Below are 19,972 nucleotides of genomic sequence, written 5' to 3'. Positions count from 1 at the left end.
TGGACAAGAATCTTGTCATGTTTCCCAGCAACTAAAATAGTTTGTGTCACATGTAAGTACTTAATATTTGCTGAGTGAACTGAATGGTGAGTTGAGATGCCTCTGAAACAACCAAGAGGACATATCCAGAAGACAGTTGCATAAAAGGGTCTGAATCTCAGAGGAGAGTTAGGCTGAGAGAAAACTTAGAAAGTCTGTCTATTACAGAATGCCTATACTTACCCATCACGTGGTAGATTAAAAAGAGATATTAGGAATCAAGAAATTAGCTTTGAAATTTTTCCATACTTAATGACTAACAGCAGTAGATAAGACTGCAAAGAAGCCTCAGGAGGAGTGGCCTGGGAAGTAATTTTCTGTTTGTCTTTGATACTAGGCTATAGGATCCTGGGGACAGAAATACAATAATTTCTCAATTTCCTGACACTTAGTAAAAAGGCTGTTACAGAAATGGAACACAGTTGGATTTTTTGGATTAAAGAATGTGTAAAAAAAAAAGCCTATAGAACAAGATGTGATTTATTTAATTATAAATTTGAAGTTAATCAACACATAAAAGTAAGAATACAAAAGCATACATAATTCCAGAATTACTACTCTGCCTCATCACCATATTTTATCAACAACAGTTTCCACTGCCAAAGCTATATATTTGATATGGTAAGACTGAGGTAAAATCATATTTGTTTTTGGTGTCATTATCAATTTCCCTTTATTCACACATCCCCTTGCTCTTAAATCTGTAAAATGAAGTCTCTTAATATTTACCCTTACTCCTCCTTTCAGGATCTTACAAGTTTAGTTTTTATTATTAGACTAATTCTGCTCACAACAGAAATGATCTTAATAATTTTTATACTTAGAATATAAATTTCAAATATGAGAGAAGATTTATTAAAATAAATCTCCTTTTCTCTTTTACACTTCCACAAATAATACTGTCCTCAGTTCTATTTAAACATTCCTAACATGATGCCTGGCATTTAGTGAACGCCCATTAAAACAATTTCTTAAGGTGAAGGCTATTCAAATAAAAATATTTTAAATTCATACAAACACATCCATCAAGAGCACAACCAGCAGTTCTTACAAGCATACTCCCAACATGATGCAATGAAACTTGTTAAGGGAAATAATTACAACAGAAACCTGATATATAGCAGATGTTAATAGGATGTAAATGTCTTGCTAAGTTTATTCTAATAATAAAATAAATAAGAGTGCCAATAATGCAAGACACTTTGTTGATCCCACTATTTTTCATTCATCTCATATAACCACAATATATCAGTTTACTTATTGTCCTCTTCTACTACTAAAACCTAGGGAAAGCATGTCACTTCCCACTAGTATACCCAATAATGCCTCAGAGTACATAATCAGTAAATGTTTATTAAATGAATAAATGTTGGGTGTTGTAGTGATAGTTAAGACCCTACAAATCTTTATTTCTTAAATACAACCAAGTAAAAAGTACTCAATTTTATGGGGTACCTATTTTGTGAGTACAAGTTATACTGTAAAAAAAATAAAGACATAATCATGAAAATAATTTCACTATTACCTGATTCTGAATTTGAAGTATGCTTTGGTTTGGCAGAAATACATTGGTCTGCTAATGTCATCACTCTATAATAAGAACAAATTAGTAGTATTTTCTTATCTTTCGGTAACTTTCAAGAATCCTCAGATAATACTTAAAATAAAGAATAATTAATTATTCTGTAGAAAAAATAAAATTGGTTAGAAAAAATGTCACCATGTCTATTAGAACAAATAGTTTAATTAAAAAAAAGGCAACATGTTTACACATTTATCAGTGTGAGACAACATGTATAAAGCATTGTGTTTGAAATCAGATGGAACTGATTCAGTTTTGCTACCTATACTTGTGTGGCCTTGAGAAAACTACTTAACATGTCTTGAGTCTTGTTTACTTCATCTGTGTAAAAGGGATATCAATCTTATTTCCCAGGATTCTTGTGGTAAGGATTTCAAATATAAGAAATCCTTTTCCCTTTTGTAGTTCCACAAATAAGACCACCCTTCATTCTACCTAAACATGTAGAAGACTAGCTATTACAAGAGGAATTAAAAACATGAAACCCCAGTCTTTGATCACTATAACAAAAATGCTGAGCAGGACAATGGATTCCTATTAAGAAAGTGGAGTTGCAGGGGCTGGGGTTATGGCTTGGTGGTGGAGTGCTTGCCTAGTGTGTGTGAGGCACTGGGTTTGATCTCCAGCACCACATAAAAATAAATAAATGAAAACAAAGGTGTCTACAACTAAAAAATCTTTTTAAAAAGATTAATTTTAAAAAATGAAGCAAGATTTACTAAAAAAAAAAGGAGTTGCAAACCAAATTCAAGAAGATATTTTCTAAATTCGTATTATCAGTTAATTGAAAAGTTGAATTCAGTGGAAAATAATTTTATTCTTTAATATCTCCCTTTAAGCTCATTTTTACCTGTGAATGAATTATCAGGTGAACTTCTTTTTTACTAATGCTTTGTGGGTTCTCTTGTAATAACTAGATTTTTTTAGGTAATAAAAAACCCAGTACAACATCACATTCAGAACATGTAGTGGAGAAAGTAACATGGTTAGTTTCTTTATTTCTTTTTCTTTCCCCTCTGCTTTTCTAGTAGTTAATTTGGGTTCCTCTGGCATTGAATTAGAAGGAAAGAGCTATAGAAAGTGTTGATCTTGACTGATACTGTTATAAAATGCCATTGGTACTCTTTGTGTGTGAGAGATCCAAATGCTGACCTTTTCTAACCTGAAGTATTTTAAAGGGTTCTTAGGAGAATTCTCTACCAATGGTGCTCTTACACTTGTTGCTATTTATGATCTCAATTTTTTCCTTTGATAATTGACCAGTCAGCCTCTCTGGACTGAGGTTACCTTATCCTTTGCATTAAGATCCATAATTGGCCCCCTTCTTTAGAATTCATGTTTGACCTATAGGTACTAAGCACAAATCTTTGCTGTGACAAACTCTGAAAGTACCTCTAACTTCCTATTCTGCCATTTCAAAGAATCTAACTCTTGCTTTTAGACTTTTCCAGTATGAGTCAGCAACCAAATTCCAAGGGACATAAGTTGAACCTTCTAAATGGTTCTCTTGGAGCTTCTTACTTCTGTTGAAATAAGGAAAAAAATCTCCACATTCCTTGCATATGACACAAATAAAAGAAACAAGCATTCTTGAGGTCTTTTTATACTCTCTGCATACTCTTAGCCTCTTCTAAAATAGCTAGGAGAGAGGTGATAGGCTAATGCTGGAAGAACTGGTTTTGACAACTGGGTTTTGACCTTATCTTTCACAAATTTTGCACAGAAGAGGGAGGGATGGGGATACTTTTATTATTTTGTTTTCCTATATGAGGCCACTGTCCAAATCTAAGACAATATGAAAGCCACATTTAACATTCCTGCTATATTCCTGTCAACATATGTGAGACACAACCACAGAGTTTTACTCTTGCTGTGTGTGTGTGTGTGTGTGTGTGTGTGTGTGAGAGAGAGAGAGAGAGAGAGAGAGAGAGACCCCTCCTCCCTGCCCCCCAAGATAGAGGATTATAGACTTGCAGTTAGGCAGTAGAAACTGACTTCTTCAAATTCAAAATCTGTAAATGGGCCAGGTGTGGTGGTGCATGCCTGTAATTGCAGCAGCTCAGGAGGTGAAGGCAGGAGGAGTACAAATTCAAGGTCAGTCTCAGCAAATTAGCAAGGCTCTAAGCAACTTAGTGACACCCTGTCTCAAAATAAAAAATAAAAAGGGCTGCGGTGGCTGGGGTTGTGGCTCAGTGGCAGAGTGCTTGCCTAGCATGTGTGAGGCACTGGGTTCGATCCTCAGCACTGCATATAAATAAATAAAGGTCCATCAACAACTAGAAAATATTTAAAAGAAAGACTTCCATTTAAAAAAAAAAAAGGGCTGGGGATGTGCCCCAGCCTCCTGAGTTGCTGGGATTTCTGGTATGTGCCATCACACCTGGCTCCAACCCACTCTTATATTGCCATTTATGTTCCCTTATCTAGTGAGTAAGTCATCAATCATCTAGTTCCCTAATCAGAGGGCTGGGGGTCAAGTTGGATTCCATCTTCTCCCCTCAAGCAATTAGTCATTAAGAACTATTGATTATTCCTTATGAATTATTCTCAGGTTACTTCTGCTGTGGTTGCTGCTAAAATTCAGGTCTTACTTGGTATGCTACAACAGTCACCTCTTCAGTCTAATTAGTTCTTCCAATTCATCTTTTTCTTTGTATCTTTTTATTGCTTTAAGACAGAAATCTGATCATGCACATTTCTGTGAAGAGGCAGGAATTTTGTTTAGGTAATGCAAAAATTCCACAAAAATCTATACTTGAGAGTATATTAATTTTTGCCAGGTGTGGTGTACACACTTGTATTCCCAATGAATCAGGAGGCTAAAACAGGAAGATAGCAAATTTAAGGCCAGTCTCGGCAACTCAGCAAGACCCTTCTCTCAAAATAAAAAATTTTAAAAGGCTGGGGAAATAGTTCAATGGTAGAGCACCCCTGGGTTCAATTCCCCATACCAGAAAAAAAAAAAAAAAGTGTATTTAATCTTCACTTCCATACTTATTTAAGCACAGAATACCTACACTTTAGATTCCAACAGAAGACAACAGTATTCTGTTTGCCATTTAAATCTGGGAGGAAAAAAATCTAGTTATAGGACAGTAAAAGTTTTACACAACTATCTGAAGGACACAAAATCTATCAAATAGCTCTAGGCTTTTTCATTGCACATTAAGAAACTCAGAGCCAAAATTTGACAGAATTAAAGCATCTGATTTTTAACTCTTAAGGTTTATTTATTTTTGTTCTAATTCCCTTTCCTCTTACATATATATTCCTATAAAAAAGAAAAAAACTAATTTCCACCGGGTGTGGTGGGCATGCCTGTAATCTTAGTGGCTTGGGAGGCTGAGACAGAAGGATCAATCGTGAGTTCAAAGCCAGCCTCAGCAACTTGGCGAGGTGCTAAGCAACTCAGTGAGATTCTGTCTCTAAATAAAATACAAAATAGGGCTGAGGATGTGGTTCAGTGGTCAAGTGCCCCTGAATTAAATCCCCAGTACCAAAACAAACAAACAAACAAAAAATCCAAAAACTAAAAACTAATTTCCTTGGTTTCCTTGGTACTAACCTTTTTTACAGTTTTATTGAGATAAAATTCGTACATCACACAATTCATTATTTTAATGTGTAAACTTCAACAGTTTTTAGAATATGCATAGTGTTATGCATCCATTATAGTCACAATCAATTTTAGAGCATTTTCATCACCCCCAAACCTTATACCTATTTCCATTAGCAGTTAATCACCATTTCTTTCCAAACCTCTCAGCTTTAGGCAATTACTGATCAGCTGTCTGTATTTATTTGTATATTATGGAGACCTCAGATGAATAGAATCATAAAATATGTGGTCTTGTGTGACTATATTTTTTCATTTAGCATAATGATTGCAGGGTTGATTCATGTTGAGGCCTATACCAGTATTTCATTCATTTTTATTGCCAAACAATATTTAGTTGTATGGATATACCATATATATAACACTTGCCCATTCATATGTAAATGGACAGTTGGGCTGTTTCTACTTTTTTGGTAATTATGCATAAAGTTGTTGTGGACATTCATGTGTAAGTTTTGTGTAGATATATGTTTTTATTCCTCTTAGGTTTGCATATCCAGAAGCAGATTGCTGGTTCACATGATAACTACATGTTTAACATTTTGAGAAACTGCCAAACCTTTTCCAAAGCTGCTTCACTATTTAAAATTCTCACCAGTGGGTTGGGGAGATAGCTCAGTTGGTAGAGTGTTTGTCTTGCAAGCACAAGGCCCTGGGTTCGATCCCCAACACGGCAAAAAAAAAAAAAAAAAAAAAAAAAAAAAGTAAAATTCTCACCAGCAATATCTGAGGAGGGATACATTTCAATTTCTCCACATCCTGTCTCTGATTTTAGCTTTACTACAAAGTGTGAAGTGGTATCTCATTGTAGTTTTGGTTTTCATTTCCCTAATAGTTAATGATACTGAACATTTTTTTCATGTTCAGATCCTTTCTCCATTGTTAAACTGGCTAATTTGTCCTTTTACTATTGTACCAGTTCTTTATATATTCTGGATATAAGTCCCTTATCAGATATAGATTATGAAAATATTTTCTACCATTTTGTGGATTACCTTTTTCATCTTCCTGATGGTGTCTCCTAACTTTGTTTTTAAACATGTGTGAATTTTCTATAAGTTCCTTCAAATTCTTTGAGTTAGCACATTTTTAAAATTTCATAATGTACTATAGTTCTACTGAAAATTGATCAGAAGCTGTCAACACATTCAGGATAAAATTAAAATCCCAGGGCTTAAGGTCATACATGGTCCAGACTGTGACCACCTCCTTCAGTCTACATTCTGTGACTCTCATGAAACACCCTCTATCATTTAGTCCACATGCCACAAATGAAACTCCTTCTTCAGTAATATGTCTGTCCTCAGTCTTCCCTATCTTAACAATTGGTAACTCCACTCTTTTCTTTTTTCCTTGAAGGAGCCCTCAAAGCAAGAAATATTGGCATCATTATTTCAACAATAATAATTCCATCTCATACAAACTTGTTTGAATCAAATCCTAATAGATACAGCGTTTTTAAGACGATTACATGCATAATTCATTGTTATTTGCTCCCATGAGCCAACAGAAGTCAGTCTGTTCTTAAGCTTTTACAAAGAGACAAGAACAAGCAATCAGTGTGTATTTTGTGAAAATTCCTAAGGCAATACTGAATACTGCCCTGGGATGGTAGCTCTGTTTTGGTAATTTACAATGAACAGAATATTTTTCAGACTACCAAGAATATAAAGAATTATAGGTCCAAATCAATTTAGTAAAATGATATAATCATTTGTAATCCATGGCATTATTTTCCCATAATATTGCATTTCATATGATATGAATTTAGAACAAAGAAAATGTGCCTTGCTGTCATAACCATACACTAGAGGAAAGATAGCCTCTTCAACAAATTTTGCTGGGAAAACTGGAAATCCAGATGTAGTAGAATGAAATTTCATCCCTATCTCTCACCCTACACAAAAACCAACTCAAAGTGGATTAAAGACCTAGACATTAGACCACAGACCCTGTGCCTACTTGAAGAAAATGTAGGCCCAACTCTCCATCATATTGGCTGAGGAACTGACTTCTTCAACAAGACTCCTAAAGCGCAAGAAGTAAAATCAAGAATCAGTAAATGAGATGGTATCAAACTAAAATGTTTTTTCACAGCAAAGGAAACCACCAAGAATGGGAACAGAGAGCCTATAGAACGGGAGAAAATTTTTACCACCTGTACCTCAGATAGAGCATTAATTTCCAGTATATACAAAAAACTAAAAAAACTTAACTCTCCCCCCGAAAAAAAGAAACAAATAACCCAATCAATAAATGGGCAAAAGAACTAAAAAGGGACTTCACAGAAGAAGAAATATGAATGGCCAACATAAACATATGAAAAAATGTTCATCATCTCTAGCAATTAGAGAAATATAAATTAAAACTACACTGACATTTCATCTCACTCCAGTTAGAATGACAATTATCAAGAATACCAGTAAAAATAAATGTTGGCAAGGATATGGGGGAAAAGGGTCACTTGTACATTGCTGGTGGGACTGCAAATTGGTGCAAACGCTGTGAAAAGCAGTATGGAGATTCCTCAGAAAACTTGGGATGGAACCACCATTTGATCCAGTTATCCCACTCCTTGGTATATATCCAAAAAAATCAGCATACTACAGTGACACAGCCACATCCATGTTTATAGCAGCTCAATTCACAATAGCTAAGCTATGGAACCAACTTAGATGCCCTTCAACAGATAAATCGATAAGAAAATGTGGTATCTATACACAATGGAATATTATTCAGCCATAAAGATGAATGAAATTATGGCATTTGCTGGTAATGGATGGAACTGGAGACTATTATTCTAAGTGAAAAAGGCAATCCCAAAAATCCAAAGGCTGAATGTTCTCTCTTATATGTGGATGCTGATATACAATATGGGGAAAGAAAAACAGAAGTAGTTTGGATTAGACAAAGGGGAATGAAGGGAAGGGAAAGACAGTAAAATAAATTGGACATAACTTTCCTATGTTCATATATGGATACACGATCAGTGAAACTCTACCTCATGTTCAACCACAAGAATGGGATTCTTATTAGAATAAGTTATACTCTATGTATGTATAATATGTCAAAATATACTCTTCTGTAATTTATATCTAAAAACAACAAAAAAATTGAGTTTCAAAAAAAAAAGAAAATGTGCTGAGCAAAGGACTAGAATAGAATGTCAATGTTACAGTTTTGCAGATATCAAGACTAACAGAAAAACAAGGAAAGAACAAGATTGAAATTATCACAATTAGTACATTAAAGCAAATTCAAATTTGCTTATTAATAGCAAATATGAATAAATAAATGCTTGACTGATTTCTACAAATGAAGCTTAGATATACTATTTCAGTTTAAATCAAATAACTTCAGTAAGATCAAAAATATATCTCATAAGAGTTTTGTAAAATGTTATTTTTATTGTTTGTTCTATTTAGTTATACATGACAGCAGAATGCATTTTGATCCACTGCACACAAATGGAGTGCAACTTTTCATTTCTCTGGTTGTACACGATGTAGAATCACACCATTCATGAAATCATACATGTACCTACGATAATGATATTTGTCTCATTCCACCATCTTTCCTTGGCCCCACCTTCTCCCCTCGCCTCATTTTCCTCTATGCAATCCAACTTTCCTCCATTTTTCCCTTCCTCCTCCAAGACTCCTGTTATGCATCAGCATCTATTGTATAGGTCTCCCATTAAGTTGAAATTGTGGAGTCACTTTTGACTACTTTTTCCTACACCTCATCATTCAGTCCATCAATAGATCTTGTTAGTTCCACTTTCAAAATACATTCAAAATCTAACCACAAGTCACCACCTCTGCTCTTCTTACTCTGGTCCATACTCTAATATCTCTTGTTTAGATTAGTACAATAGCTTCTTATCATTTCCCTAATTCCTCAACTCCTCATAGTCTATTTTCATCACGGTAGCCAGGGCAAATCCTCTAAAACATGTCATGTCACGTCATTCCCAGTTCACTTGCATTGACCTACATGTAACAACAACAACAATAACTCACCTGGCCTCCTGCTGCTTGTCTCACTTCATTTTCTACCTCACTTCTCTCCAGAAGCCCAGTCCTTCTTGTCTCAGGGCCCTCTTCTGGCTCTTCCTTCTCCTGAAATGCTCTTTCCCCAATTTGCCATGTCTCTTTAATATTTGCCCAACTACTGCCTTTACAATGACAATTTCCCTGACCATACTATTTAAAATATCGAACTTCCACCCTAATATGCACTAGTCCCCATCTTGCTTCTCCATATCATTCATTACCATATAACACAGTATAATTCACGTGCTTATTTGTTTATTGTCTATCTCCTCCAACTAGAATTAAAAACAAAAGTTTTTAATCAGTTTTGTATACTACTGTATGTCCAGCAATTAGAACAGTCCAGCAATTAGTGAGGCCTCAACAAATAATGAATGAACATCTGAGTTTATAGACTGACCAACATATTTGCCATAAAACTGTTAGAATACAGGGTTTTAAAAAGCACAACTTTAAAATTTGTAGTTCTTACTTTTTTCTATTGCATTTTTGATAGTTTTCTGAAGAGGTACCTAGGAAAGAAAAAAAACCAATATATTAGAAATATATATAAATTCTAAGATACAAAAGAGGCTAAATTTACTCTAGGTAAAAATAAATATTTCTCCAACCACAGATAGTGATAATGCAGTTCATTTTTATAATTCCATTGTTTTACATATCTGCCAGTTAAATTAGGTAAAAATATTTTCAAAATATCAAAGTAAAACCAAAAAATTACAAAATTCTATGAGATACAAGAATCTGTCACCTTGTAGTGGGACAGTTCTTATAATTTTGATGCCTTTTTACATCTTAGGATTCTTACGATAATCCTGTCAGTCAAATATACCAATTTATTATCCTAGTTTTACATATAAGAAAATAATAACTGGTTAGATTACAAAACTAACAGCTAGATACCTAATATTTAAACTCTGGTCTCACAGTTCTTAGCCCCATATCAAATATCTAGAGACGCATTCTAGCAGATTGATTAATCACAAGCCTGTCTCTAAACCAACATATTACTGCCTCTGGTATACTAGAATGTTCCTAGGAATATAATGAACCATAGGGTTAGTCTACAGAAGTTAGAGAAGTTGCAGAATTTTATGTTAGATTATAATCTAAAAATAAGAACAGTTAGGGAGAGGTGAAACACTTCCTTGAGAGGGAGGTTCTCAACACAGAGTGGTCACTTAATCATCTAGCATCTACTCTGGTTTTGTTGATAAGACTCTCCTGATTTTTCTTCTAACTATCCCTTCATAGTCTATAACTCAATTCAGTAAGAGCCTTGCATCCCCCTGGCCAAAGTAACTGGGTCAGGGATAGGCATATGAATCAATTTAAGTCAACCTGGAAGTGTTGGGGCTTCTGTTCAAATAGGAAAGAGAAGCACTTTTTTCACTGAATTTGAGGCTGTGCGCATCAAGAAAGAAATTGCTATGTGAAGTGACTTGGCCGAGTGTAACTAACACAAAGGAATCCTGAGCTAAGAGATGGAACAGAATCTGGTTCTACTGATACATTTGAAATCCTGGATTGAATTGTATATACAATTAGATTTACTACTGGATTTTTCAGGTACATGTGGCAATAAATTCTCTAATTTTAAACTGAATATAGTTTGAGTTAGTTTTTTTTTTTTTTTTCATTTGCAATGGATAAAAATTCTAAAGTGACAGGAGAAATTGCCAAACTAAATATATAACAGAAGAAAAACCTTTCAATGTTAGAAATACTGTTTCCCAGGAAACTACTGACTCTCCCGTAAGGAACCCCCTAACCCAGCATTTAGTTTTTTGACTACTCTTCTTCACTTAGTGGCAACTCTAGTAAGTAGGCTGACGACATTCGTTCCTATTCCCACTCTCCAATTTTTTCCATTTTTTCATTGGCTTCTACCACTATAGAAGTTAGGATACAAAATACTTAGTTTCTCAGTCTCCCAAGTAGTAGGTAGATACATGATCCAGTTCTGGCCAATAGATCTAAATAAAAAATCTGAAGGAGAATTCTGGGAATGGTTTTTTTTTCTGGAGATATGCATGGCTACTACTGACCTTTCACATTTCTTTTGCCAGAAACATGGCTATAAAGCCTAGAGATTTAGCAACTATCTTATAACTATGGAGTAACAAGTTGACATACTTGGAAGCAGAAAGATAAAAAGAACCTATCATTTTGATCCCATTAGTGAGGGGGCGGGGCTAAACAAGCTCATACTGGACTGGTATATGAGAAAAGTAAACCCAATATAAATATTTTTTGGGGGCATGGCAAAAAGTACCATGAACAAAAGATAACTGAAGAACTTGGAGAAAAGACTCACAAATTTAGTGAAATACATCAATCTATTACCTTCATTTATATAACAGATAAAAAGTTAGTATTCTTAATATATAAAGAACTGTTAAAATTGGGGGTAAGGGTTGGATTATGTGACTCAGTGATAGAGCCCTTGCCTAGCATGTTTGATATCCAGCACTGAACAAAAATTCTCAGGATAAAGGATGAGAAACCAGGTAGAAAAATGGGGGAAATAATGAAGAAAAAATTTATACACGAGATTGAAAAAAAAACTCAAAATGGTCCTCAAACATATGGAAAAATTTTAAACTCAAATATAATCAGAAAAATGCAAATTCAAGTAATAGATATCATTTATCACATATTAGGGTAGCAAAATTTTTAAATATCACAATACATCCTGTTGGCAAGTATACGGAAGACACACACTTTCATCCATTGCTAGTGGAAATGCAAACTGATATGACCTTTCTGAAGAAAAGTTTGGCAATATCCAACAAATCTACATATCCACTTATCTTTCAACCCTGCCATCTGCCTCTGGGCTAAAAATAAGAAAATCTATATCATAGTTTATTCATCACAGCATTGTTCGTGGTGGAAAAATATTGGGAAAAAATTAAATACCCAATTCACAGGAGAGTGGTTGCAAAAATAAAGGAACAGTTACACAGAGTACTAATGTGAGAAAGAGTTCTATAAACTATTCTATAAACCCATAGGGAATGATTTCTAGTATAGATTGCTAAGTGGAGAATATAAAGTGAACAAGAGAAGTTATATAATGTACTGTCCTTCATGTAAAAAAATAGCAGTATATAAAGAAATGCATCATTATTTACTCATTTATATAAAAGAAATATAGGAAGGATAAATCAGAAACCAAACAGATTGATTACTTATAAGGAACAAGGGATAAGCAGGTAGATAAAAGAGAATGGGATAAGGGTGGCAAGAAGAAAGAGTGATAAATTTCTAAGAACTTTTTTTTTTTTTGTATTAGGGATTTAACCCAGAAGCATTTCTGTGGAATTCTTACCAAAAATTGCACAACTTAATTAAAATCATGAGAAAACATTAAGACAAATCCAAACTGAGGGACATTCTATAAAATAAATAGTCAGTCATCTTCAAAACTACCCAGATTATGAAAAAAACAAACTACTCAGCTCATGGAAGATTGAGGAACTGTTACAAAATGCAGGAAACTAAGAATTAATACATGCACAGGGGATCCTAATAAGGATTCTGAAATAGAATAAGAGATATTAGTGGAAAAATCAGTGAAACTTGAATAAGGTCTGTAATTTAGTCAATAGTTCTATATCAATGTTAAAGTCCCGGTTCTGATATAATAAGATAACATTAGGGGCTGGGCACAGTGGCACATGACCATAATCCCAGTGAGGCGGAGGCAGGAGGATTACAAATTCAAGGCCAGTCTCACAAGGTAGCAAGGCCCTAAGCAACTTAATGAGATCCTGTCTCAAAATAAAAAAAACAAAAACAGGGCTAGGGATATAACTCAGTGGTAAAGTGCCCCTGGGTTAAATATCAGTACCCTCCCCCCAAAAGAAAAGGAAGAAAGATTCTGTAAGTCTGAAATTAGATCAAAATAAAAAGTTATAAAAAAGCAAACTCATGTACTTATACTACTATTATTGTTATTAATTAATAATCCCAATAGATAAATTTAGCTTAGAAATATTCAGGAGAAAAAAATACTGTTTTTTGAGTATAAATGAAGGATTTTTCCCCCCGTAACATGAGAAAAATGAATGTAAAAACTCACTCAAAATTGCAGAGAAGTCTGAAAACTGTGGCATCTTCTCTATTGTTACCGCTTTACTGGTATCCAGAAGAGTGGAATTCTTACATTGCTTGTGTTCTTTCAACTTGGGATACTCCCAATCTAATAAAGCAGAGGGAAAAATGACATAAAACTTGGAGTAACAGTTTAGAAGTGGCAGATTACCTTCCTTCACTCAAGTTAGAGCTGTAGTCCACAAGGAAGTTTGGTAATGAGTTTTGGAGGCAACAGAACAAAAAGAGAAGACTTGATACCATCAAGGTAGGAAATAATCTACTTGTTTTTGTTTTAATTTCTTTCGCTGTTTTGGAATTTACAGTGTTTTGCAATTTAACTCTATAAATTATTCTTGAATATTTTATTCTTTTTGATGACACTAAATGAGATTATTTACTTAATTTACTTTTTATATAGTTTGTTTTTAATGTAAAGAAATGCAATTGACTTTTGTGTTAATTTTGTATCCTATGACATTACTGAATTTTTATTTGCTCAAATAAGTTTTTGTGGAATCTTAAGGTTTTTTTTTAACATATAAAGATCAAAGATCATATCATCTGAAAATAAAGGTAGTTTTACTTCTGTCTTTTCAATTTGGATACTTTTATTCTTTTTGTTGCATAACTGTTCAATAGTGTACTGAATGGAAGTGGTAAAAGTGAACATCCTGACTTGTTCTTGATCTTAGAGGAAAATATATCAGGTTTTTTTAAATCATTCAGTATGTTAGCTGTGAGATTTTCATATTTGAGCTCTAAGTTGAGGTAGCTGTATTCTTTTTCTCATTTGTTGAGTTTTTACTATAAAAGCATTCTGTCAAATGTTTTTCTTGCATCTATTGAGATGATTATGTGATTTTGATCCTTCATTCTCTTTTATGTGGTGCATCACAGTGACTTATAATTGAAACATCCCTGCATCTCGGGAATAAATGCTTCTTGGTCAGGTGTAGAATCCTCTTAATATGCTGTTGAATACAATGGCTAATATTTTGTTGAGAATTTTTGCATCTATGTTCATCAGGGATATTGATCAACTATAGTTGTCTTTTCTTTCAGTATTAGTTTGGCTTTGACATGAGAGTAATGCTGGTCTTGTAAAATGAATTTAGAAATGTACCCTCCTCTAATTTTTTAAGAAACATTTAAGAAGAAATGGCATTACTTTTTTTTAACTGTTTGGTAGGATTTGCTCCTGAAGCCACATAGTCCTGCACTTTCTTTGTTGGGAAGTTTTTTGATTACTGACTCAATTGTCCTTACTAATCATTGGTCTGTTGAGATGTTCTATTTCTCATGATTCAGTCTTGGTAGGTTATATGTTTCTAGGAATTTATTCATTTCTTGTAGGTTTTCTTATTTGTTGTCACGTAATTATTCAGTCATCATTTGTGATTCTTTTTATTTCTGTGGCATCAGTTACATTTGTCACTAACTTCTAATTTTATAAACTTGGATCATTTTTCTTGGTAAGTCTAGCTACAGGTTTGTCAATGCTGTTCGTCTTTTCAAAAAGTGAATTCTTAGTTTTTTTCCATTGTTTTTCTGTTCTCTATTTCATTTCTTCTCTAATTTTTATTATTTCTTCCCTTCTGTTAACTTTTTTTTCTAGTTCCTTTAGGAGTAATATAACCTTGTTTGAGATTGTTCTTTTTTAATGTAGTTATTGCTACAAAATTCCCTCTAAGTACTACTTTGGCTATATTCCATGATTATGTTGTGTTTTTGTTTTGTCTTCGGATAGTTTCTAACTTTTTAATTTACTTGACTCACTGGTTGTTCAAGAGTGTGCTAACTTCCACATATTTGAATTTTCCAGTATTCCTTCTACTACGGATTTCTAGTTTCATTTCACTGTGGTCAGAAAAGACATGTGAGATGACTTAAATCTTAAATCTGTTAAGACTAGTTTTGTGATCTAATATATGATTTATCCTGGAGAATGCTGTATGTGTGCATGAGAAGAATGCATATTTATATTCTGCTGCTGTTAGATAGAATATTGTGTTGTTTGTTAGGTCCATTTGGTCTACAATGTTATTGAAGTTCACTGTTTCCTTTCTGATTATCTGACTGCACATTCTATCCATTGTTGAAAGTGGGTATTGAAGTTTCCAACTATTATTGTATTGCTCTATCTCCCTTCAGTTCTTCAATTTTAACTTCATATATTTTGGTACTCTGATGTTAGATGCATATATACATTTGTATGTTATATCACCCTAGTGAGTTGACCCTTTTATCATTACATATTGTCCTTCTGTGTCTCTTGTGAGTTTTTAACATCTATGTCTCATATAAATATAGCCACTCCTGCTTTCAGTTACCATTTACTTGAAATATCTTTTTCCATCTCTTGTAGCATATGTATATTCTTAAATCTAAAATAAGTCTCTTGTTGACAGATATAGTTGGATCTTGTTCTTTTATCCATTTAGTCACTACATGGATTTTGGTTGGGGAGCTTAATCCATTTAAATTATTCATAACTAGATTTACTATTTTCATTTTGCTCATTTTTTAATAGTTCTTTTGTCCCTATTTCCATTCTTGCTGTCTTTGTTTCACTAGGTTTTTGGCATTGATACTTTGATACCATTTTATTTTCCTTTTGTGCATCTTCTATAGATATTTTCTTAATGATGATTGTGGGACTAACACAACCTTATTTAGGGCTGGGGTTGTAGCTCAATAGTAGAGAATTTGCTTAGCATGTGTGAGGTACTGGGTTTGATCCTCAGCACCACATTAAAAAAATAAAAAATTGTGTGCTCATCTACAATTTAAAAAAACTTTGTTAGTTATAATAGTCTATTTTAAGCTGATAATTTCAATTAAATACAAAACTACACTTTTGCTTCTCTACCACATTGGTACTGATGTCACAATCTTTACATATTTTTATGTTGTGCATCCATTATATTTTTATAGTTATAATTATTTTAATATTTTTATCTTTAACCTTTATACTAGAATTAAAAGTGATTTATACACCACTATTAAATGTGTTTGTTTTGGGGGAGTGTTATTGGGGACTGAACTCAGGGGCACTTTATAACTGAGCTACATTCCCAGCCCTTTTAGTTTGTTTTTATTTTGAGACAAGATTTCACTAAGTTTCTTAGGGCCTTGCAAAGTTTCTGAGAATGGTTTTGAACTTGTAGTCCTACCTCAGTCTCCCAAGTTGCTGGGGTTATAGGTATACACCATATCACCCACCTTTTTTTTATAGTATTCACTATTTACATATATTTTCCTTTACAAGTGAGTTTATACTTTCATGTGCTTTCCTGTTGCTGTTTAGTGTCCTTGAGTTCAACTTGAAGCACTTCCTTTATCATTTCTTGTAAGGTAGGTCTAGTGTTGGTGAATCTCCTCAGTTTTTGTTTGTCTGGGAAAGCCCTTATCCTTCATTTTTGAAAGATAGTTTGCTAGGTATAGTATTCTTCATTGACAATTTTTCTTTCAGCATTTTGAATACAATTATCTTACTTTCTTCTGACTTGCAGGGTTTCTGCTGAGAAATTCAATGAGTTTTACAAGGGTTCCCTGGTTTGTATCAAGTCACTTTTCTCTTGCTGCTTTTGAAATTCTTTGTCTTTTGACAATTTTATTGTAGTGTATCTCAATGTGAATTTCTTGAGTTTGTGAACTCCATTGATTCTTTATTCTTGAACCTCTCTATTGAATATTTAAGTTATTATGTTCTTTTGCTCCAATATTTGTTTTGTTCTTTTAAAAATCTTTCTTTTAGTTGGGCATGGTGGTGCACACACCTGTAATCCCAGTGGCTCTGGAGGCTGAGGCAGGAGGATTGTGAGTTGTTCAAAGAGAGCCTTAGCAAAAGTGAGGAGCTAAGCCACTCAATGAGACCCTGCCTCTGAATAAAAATACATAATAGGACTGGAGATGTGGCTAAGTGGTTGAGGGCCTGAGTTCAGTCCCTGGCACCCCCCACCACCAACATTATTTTTAGTTTGTTGAAACTTTCACTTAATTCATGTATTGTTTTCTGGAGTTTTACTGGGCATCTTTATGATGAATATTTTGAATTAGTTGTCAGATAATTCCTTGTTTTAGTCAGTTTTGCATCTCTGTGACCAAAAGACCCAACAAGAATAACTTAGAGGAGGAAAAGTTTATTTTGGCTCATGGTTTCAGAGTTTCAGTCAATGGTTGGTCAACTTCATTCTTTGGGCCCAAGGTAAGGCAGAAAGGCATGGTGGAAGAAAAATGCACAGTTCATGACAGTAAGGAAGTAGGGAGAGCTCCTCTTGCCGCCAACAAAATAAATACCAGAAGCATACCCCCAGTGACCTATTTTTCCAGTCCCACTTGTATCTGACTAGAGTTACCACACAGTTAATCTATGTTGTTGAAAAGTAAGAGGAGTCCATGAGGTAACAGATAACCTATACAATTCAGGAGAACAAGAATACGTTAAATTATGCACAAAATTGAATACTAATGGGATGTGTATGTAAGTGCTAAATGGCATTTCTCCATTATTCCCTGACCTGAGGGCTCTTGCTCTATATTCCTATGTGACTAAGCATGAAACACAATGGTAGTGGTCAGAGAACAGAGATGTTGGTAGGGAAGAGAAGTATGCCTTCTCAAAAGGAACATTCATTTGCTGGAAGAGTTGTGGATAAAGGAACAATTTCTAGTGCAAATAATTAAGGTTGAAATTATATTCTCACCCAAATAATATGATCCTCTGAACTGTTCAGGTGATGAGAAACTACCTAATTCTTCTTCAGTACTCTTGGGTTCTGTGTAAGACTCAGTGGTTGAATAGCTCAGGAGAGAATTGGAAACATCACATGGCAAACTTAGTCCTACAGAATAAAAAACAAACAAACTGTTTTAATAGAAAACAGACTTGAAATCCTAAGAATTCAAATTTATAGAAATGTACATATAGCTATACACTAAGAATATAAAACTGCTTCCACCCACAAATTAATTTGAATCTTAGGAGATTGAACTCAGAGACACTTAACCACTGAGCCACATTCCCAACCCTTTTTATTTTATTTTGAGACAGATCCTGAGGTTGGCTTTGAACTTGCAATCCTCCTATCTGACCTCCTGAACTGTTGGGAATATAGGGGTGTGCCACTGCACCTGTGAAAGTAATTGTTTTTGATATTGATAAAATGCATTATAATCCTATATTGTTTTTCAAAGTTTTAGTTTGTTGACTCACTCCTTTTCCACTTTCGATTCTTGGATCAAAAATTCAAGTTCTACATATAAGCTAAGTAGCTAAGGAGGGAAAAGGGTGAATCGTTATTTCATCTAAAAAAGAATGAGCCTACATATAGACAAACAGATCAAAGAAATCGAATAGATAGTCCAGGAATAAACTCACACATATATAAGCAACTGATTATTTTTGGTTCACAGAAAATGTCATTTATTCCATAAAAAGAAAAATGGAGTACACATTATAAAAGGTAAGAACATGCTACATGGGGACAGTAGTAAAATTTCAACTATTAATAAAATTCATTCTAGCAACTGATTTTTTATTTTTTTTTTTGGGTGCTGGGGATTGAACCCAGGGCCTTGTGCTTACAAGGCAAGCACTCTACCAACAGAGCTATCTCCCCAGTCCCTAGCAACTGATTTTTGATCAAATTTTAAGGGCAATTTAGTGGCAAAATGATAATCTTTTAAACAAATTTCACCAGAATAATTGAATATCTATATGCTTAAATAAAACAAAAAACTTCACATTCACATTGTCCATCATATAAATTAAAAACTCTAAATGGATCACAGACCTAAAAGTAAATCCTAAAAGTATAAAATATCTAGAAAAATATGGGAAAAAATCATGAGACTGAATTAGATAAATATTTCTCCAATATATCATTAGAAGGATGAATCAAAAAACAGCAATGATAAATTGGACTTAATCAAAGTTAAAACTTCTCTTCAAAGGAAATTTAAAAAGAAAAGACAAGTTATAGACAGGACAAGCTGTAGATATTTGCAAGTAAAATGAAATCCCAGAACATACAGAATTCTGAAAGCTCAATAATCAGAAAACAAACATCCCAATAAAAAAATGGGTGAAATATCTGAACAAAGACTCTCCCAGACCAAGAGGTGTCAAACAAATTCTGTGATAGTGAACTAGACTGAAGAACTTCCCAATGAGGAGAGAAAATAGTATTCAGAGCTTAGGAAAACCAGAGGGTTTAATAAGAAAAGAGAAAATACACTGTTAAATTTAGTCAGCATTTATTGAACACTTCTAACATGACAAGAGAGACATCAACACTAATAGAAACTAGTGGGGTAAAGAGGGTAAGGATCAAAAAGGGAACACTGCTCTGAATACCTATTGTTTCCTGTCATGGAGTTGACTTATGTCTTGTCATATGTCTTATGTTCATCTATTACCTACCTGAGGAAACTAACTCTTTATCCTTCATCCCTCACCTTTTTCTCCTATTCCAACCTTTTTGTTCAAGATGGAAAATGTTTTCTATCTCTTCTGGCCACCAATGCAACACTTAAATTGATTGACCCAATTTACCATCCTTCTTTACAGCTTCAGCT

At 33.9% G+C, this 19,972-nt stretch overlaps 1 protein-coding gene across 1 annotated transcript in view; it reads right to left on the bottom strand.

Annotated features, from left to right (window-relative positions):
- Positions 1-19,972, bottom strand: part of Meikin (meiotic kinetochore factor) — a 103,260-nt gene that overhangs the window by 73,365 nt on the left and 9,923 nt on the right. The window contains exons 5-7 of the mRNA XM_047554798.1: positions 18,100-18,237; positions 13,380-13,499; positions 9,765-9,804 (exon numbers count right to left, since the gene is read on the bottom strand). Of these exons, the coding sequence (XP_047410754.1) occupies positions 9,765-9,804; positions 13,380-13,499; positions 18,100-18,237 (298 nt within the window). The remainder of the gene's footprint in view (positions 1-9,764; positions 9,805-13,379; positions 13,500-18,099; positions 18,238-19,972) is intronic.

This window comes from Sciurus carolinensis, chromosome 6 (assembly GCF_902686445.1).
Source record: "Sciurus carolinensis chromosome 6, mSciCar1.2, whole genome shotgun sequence".
NCBI lineage: Eukaryota > Metazoa > Chordata > Mammalia > Rodentia > Sciuridae > Sciurus > Sciurus carolinensis.
The sequence above is the reverse complement of the archived record's forward strand: the minus strand, read 5'-3'. Positions and strand labels throughout refer to the sequence as shown.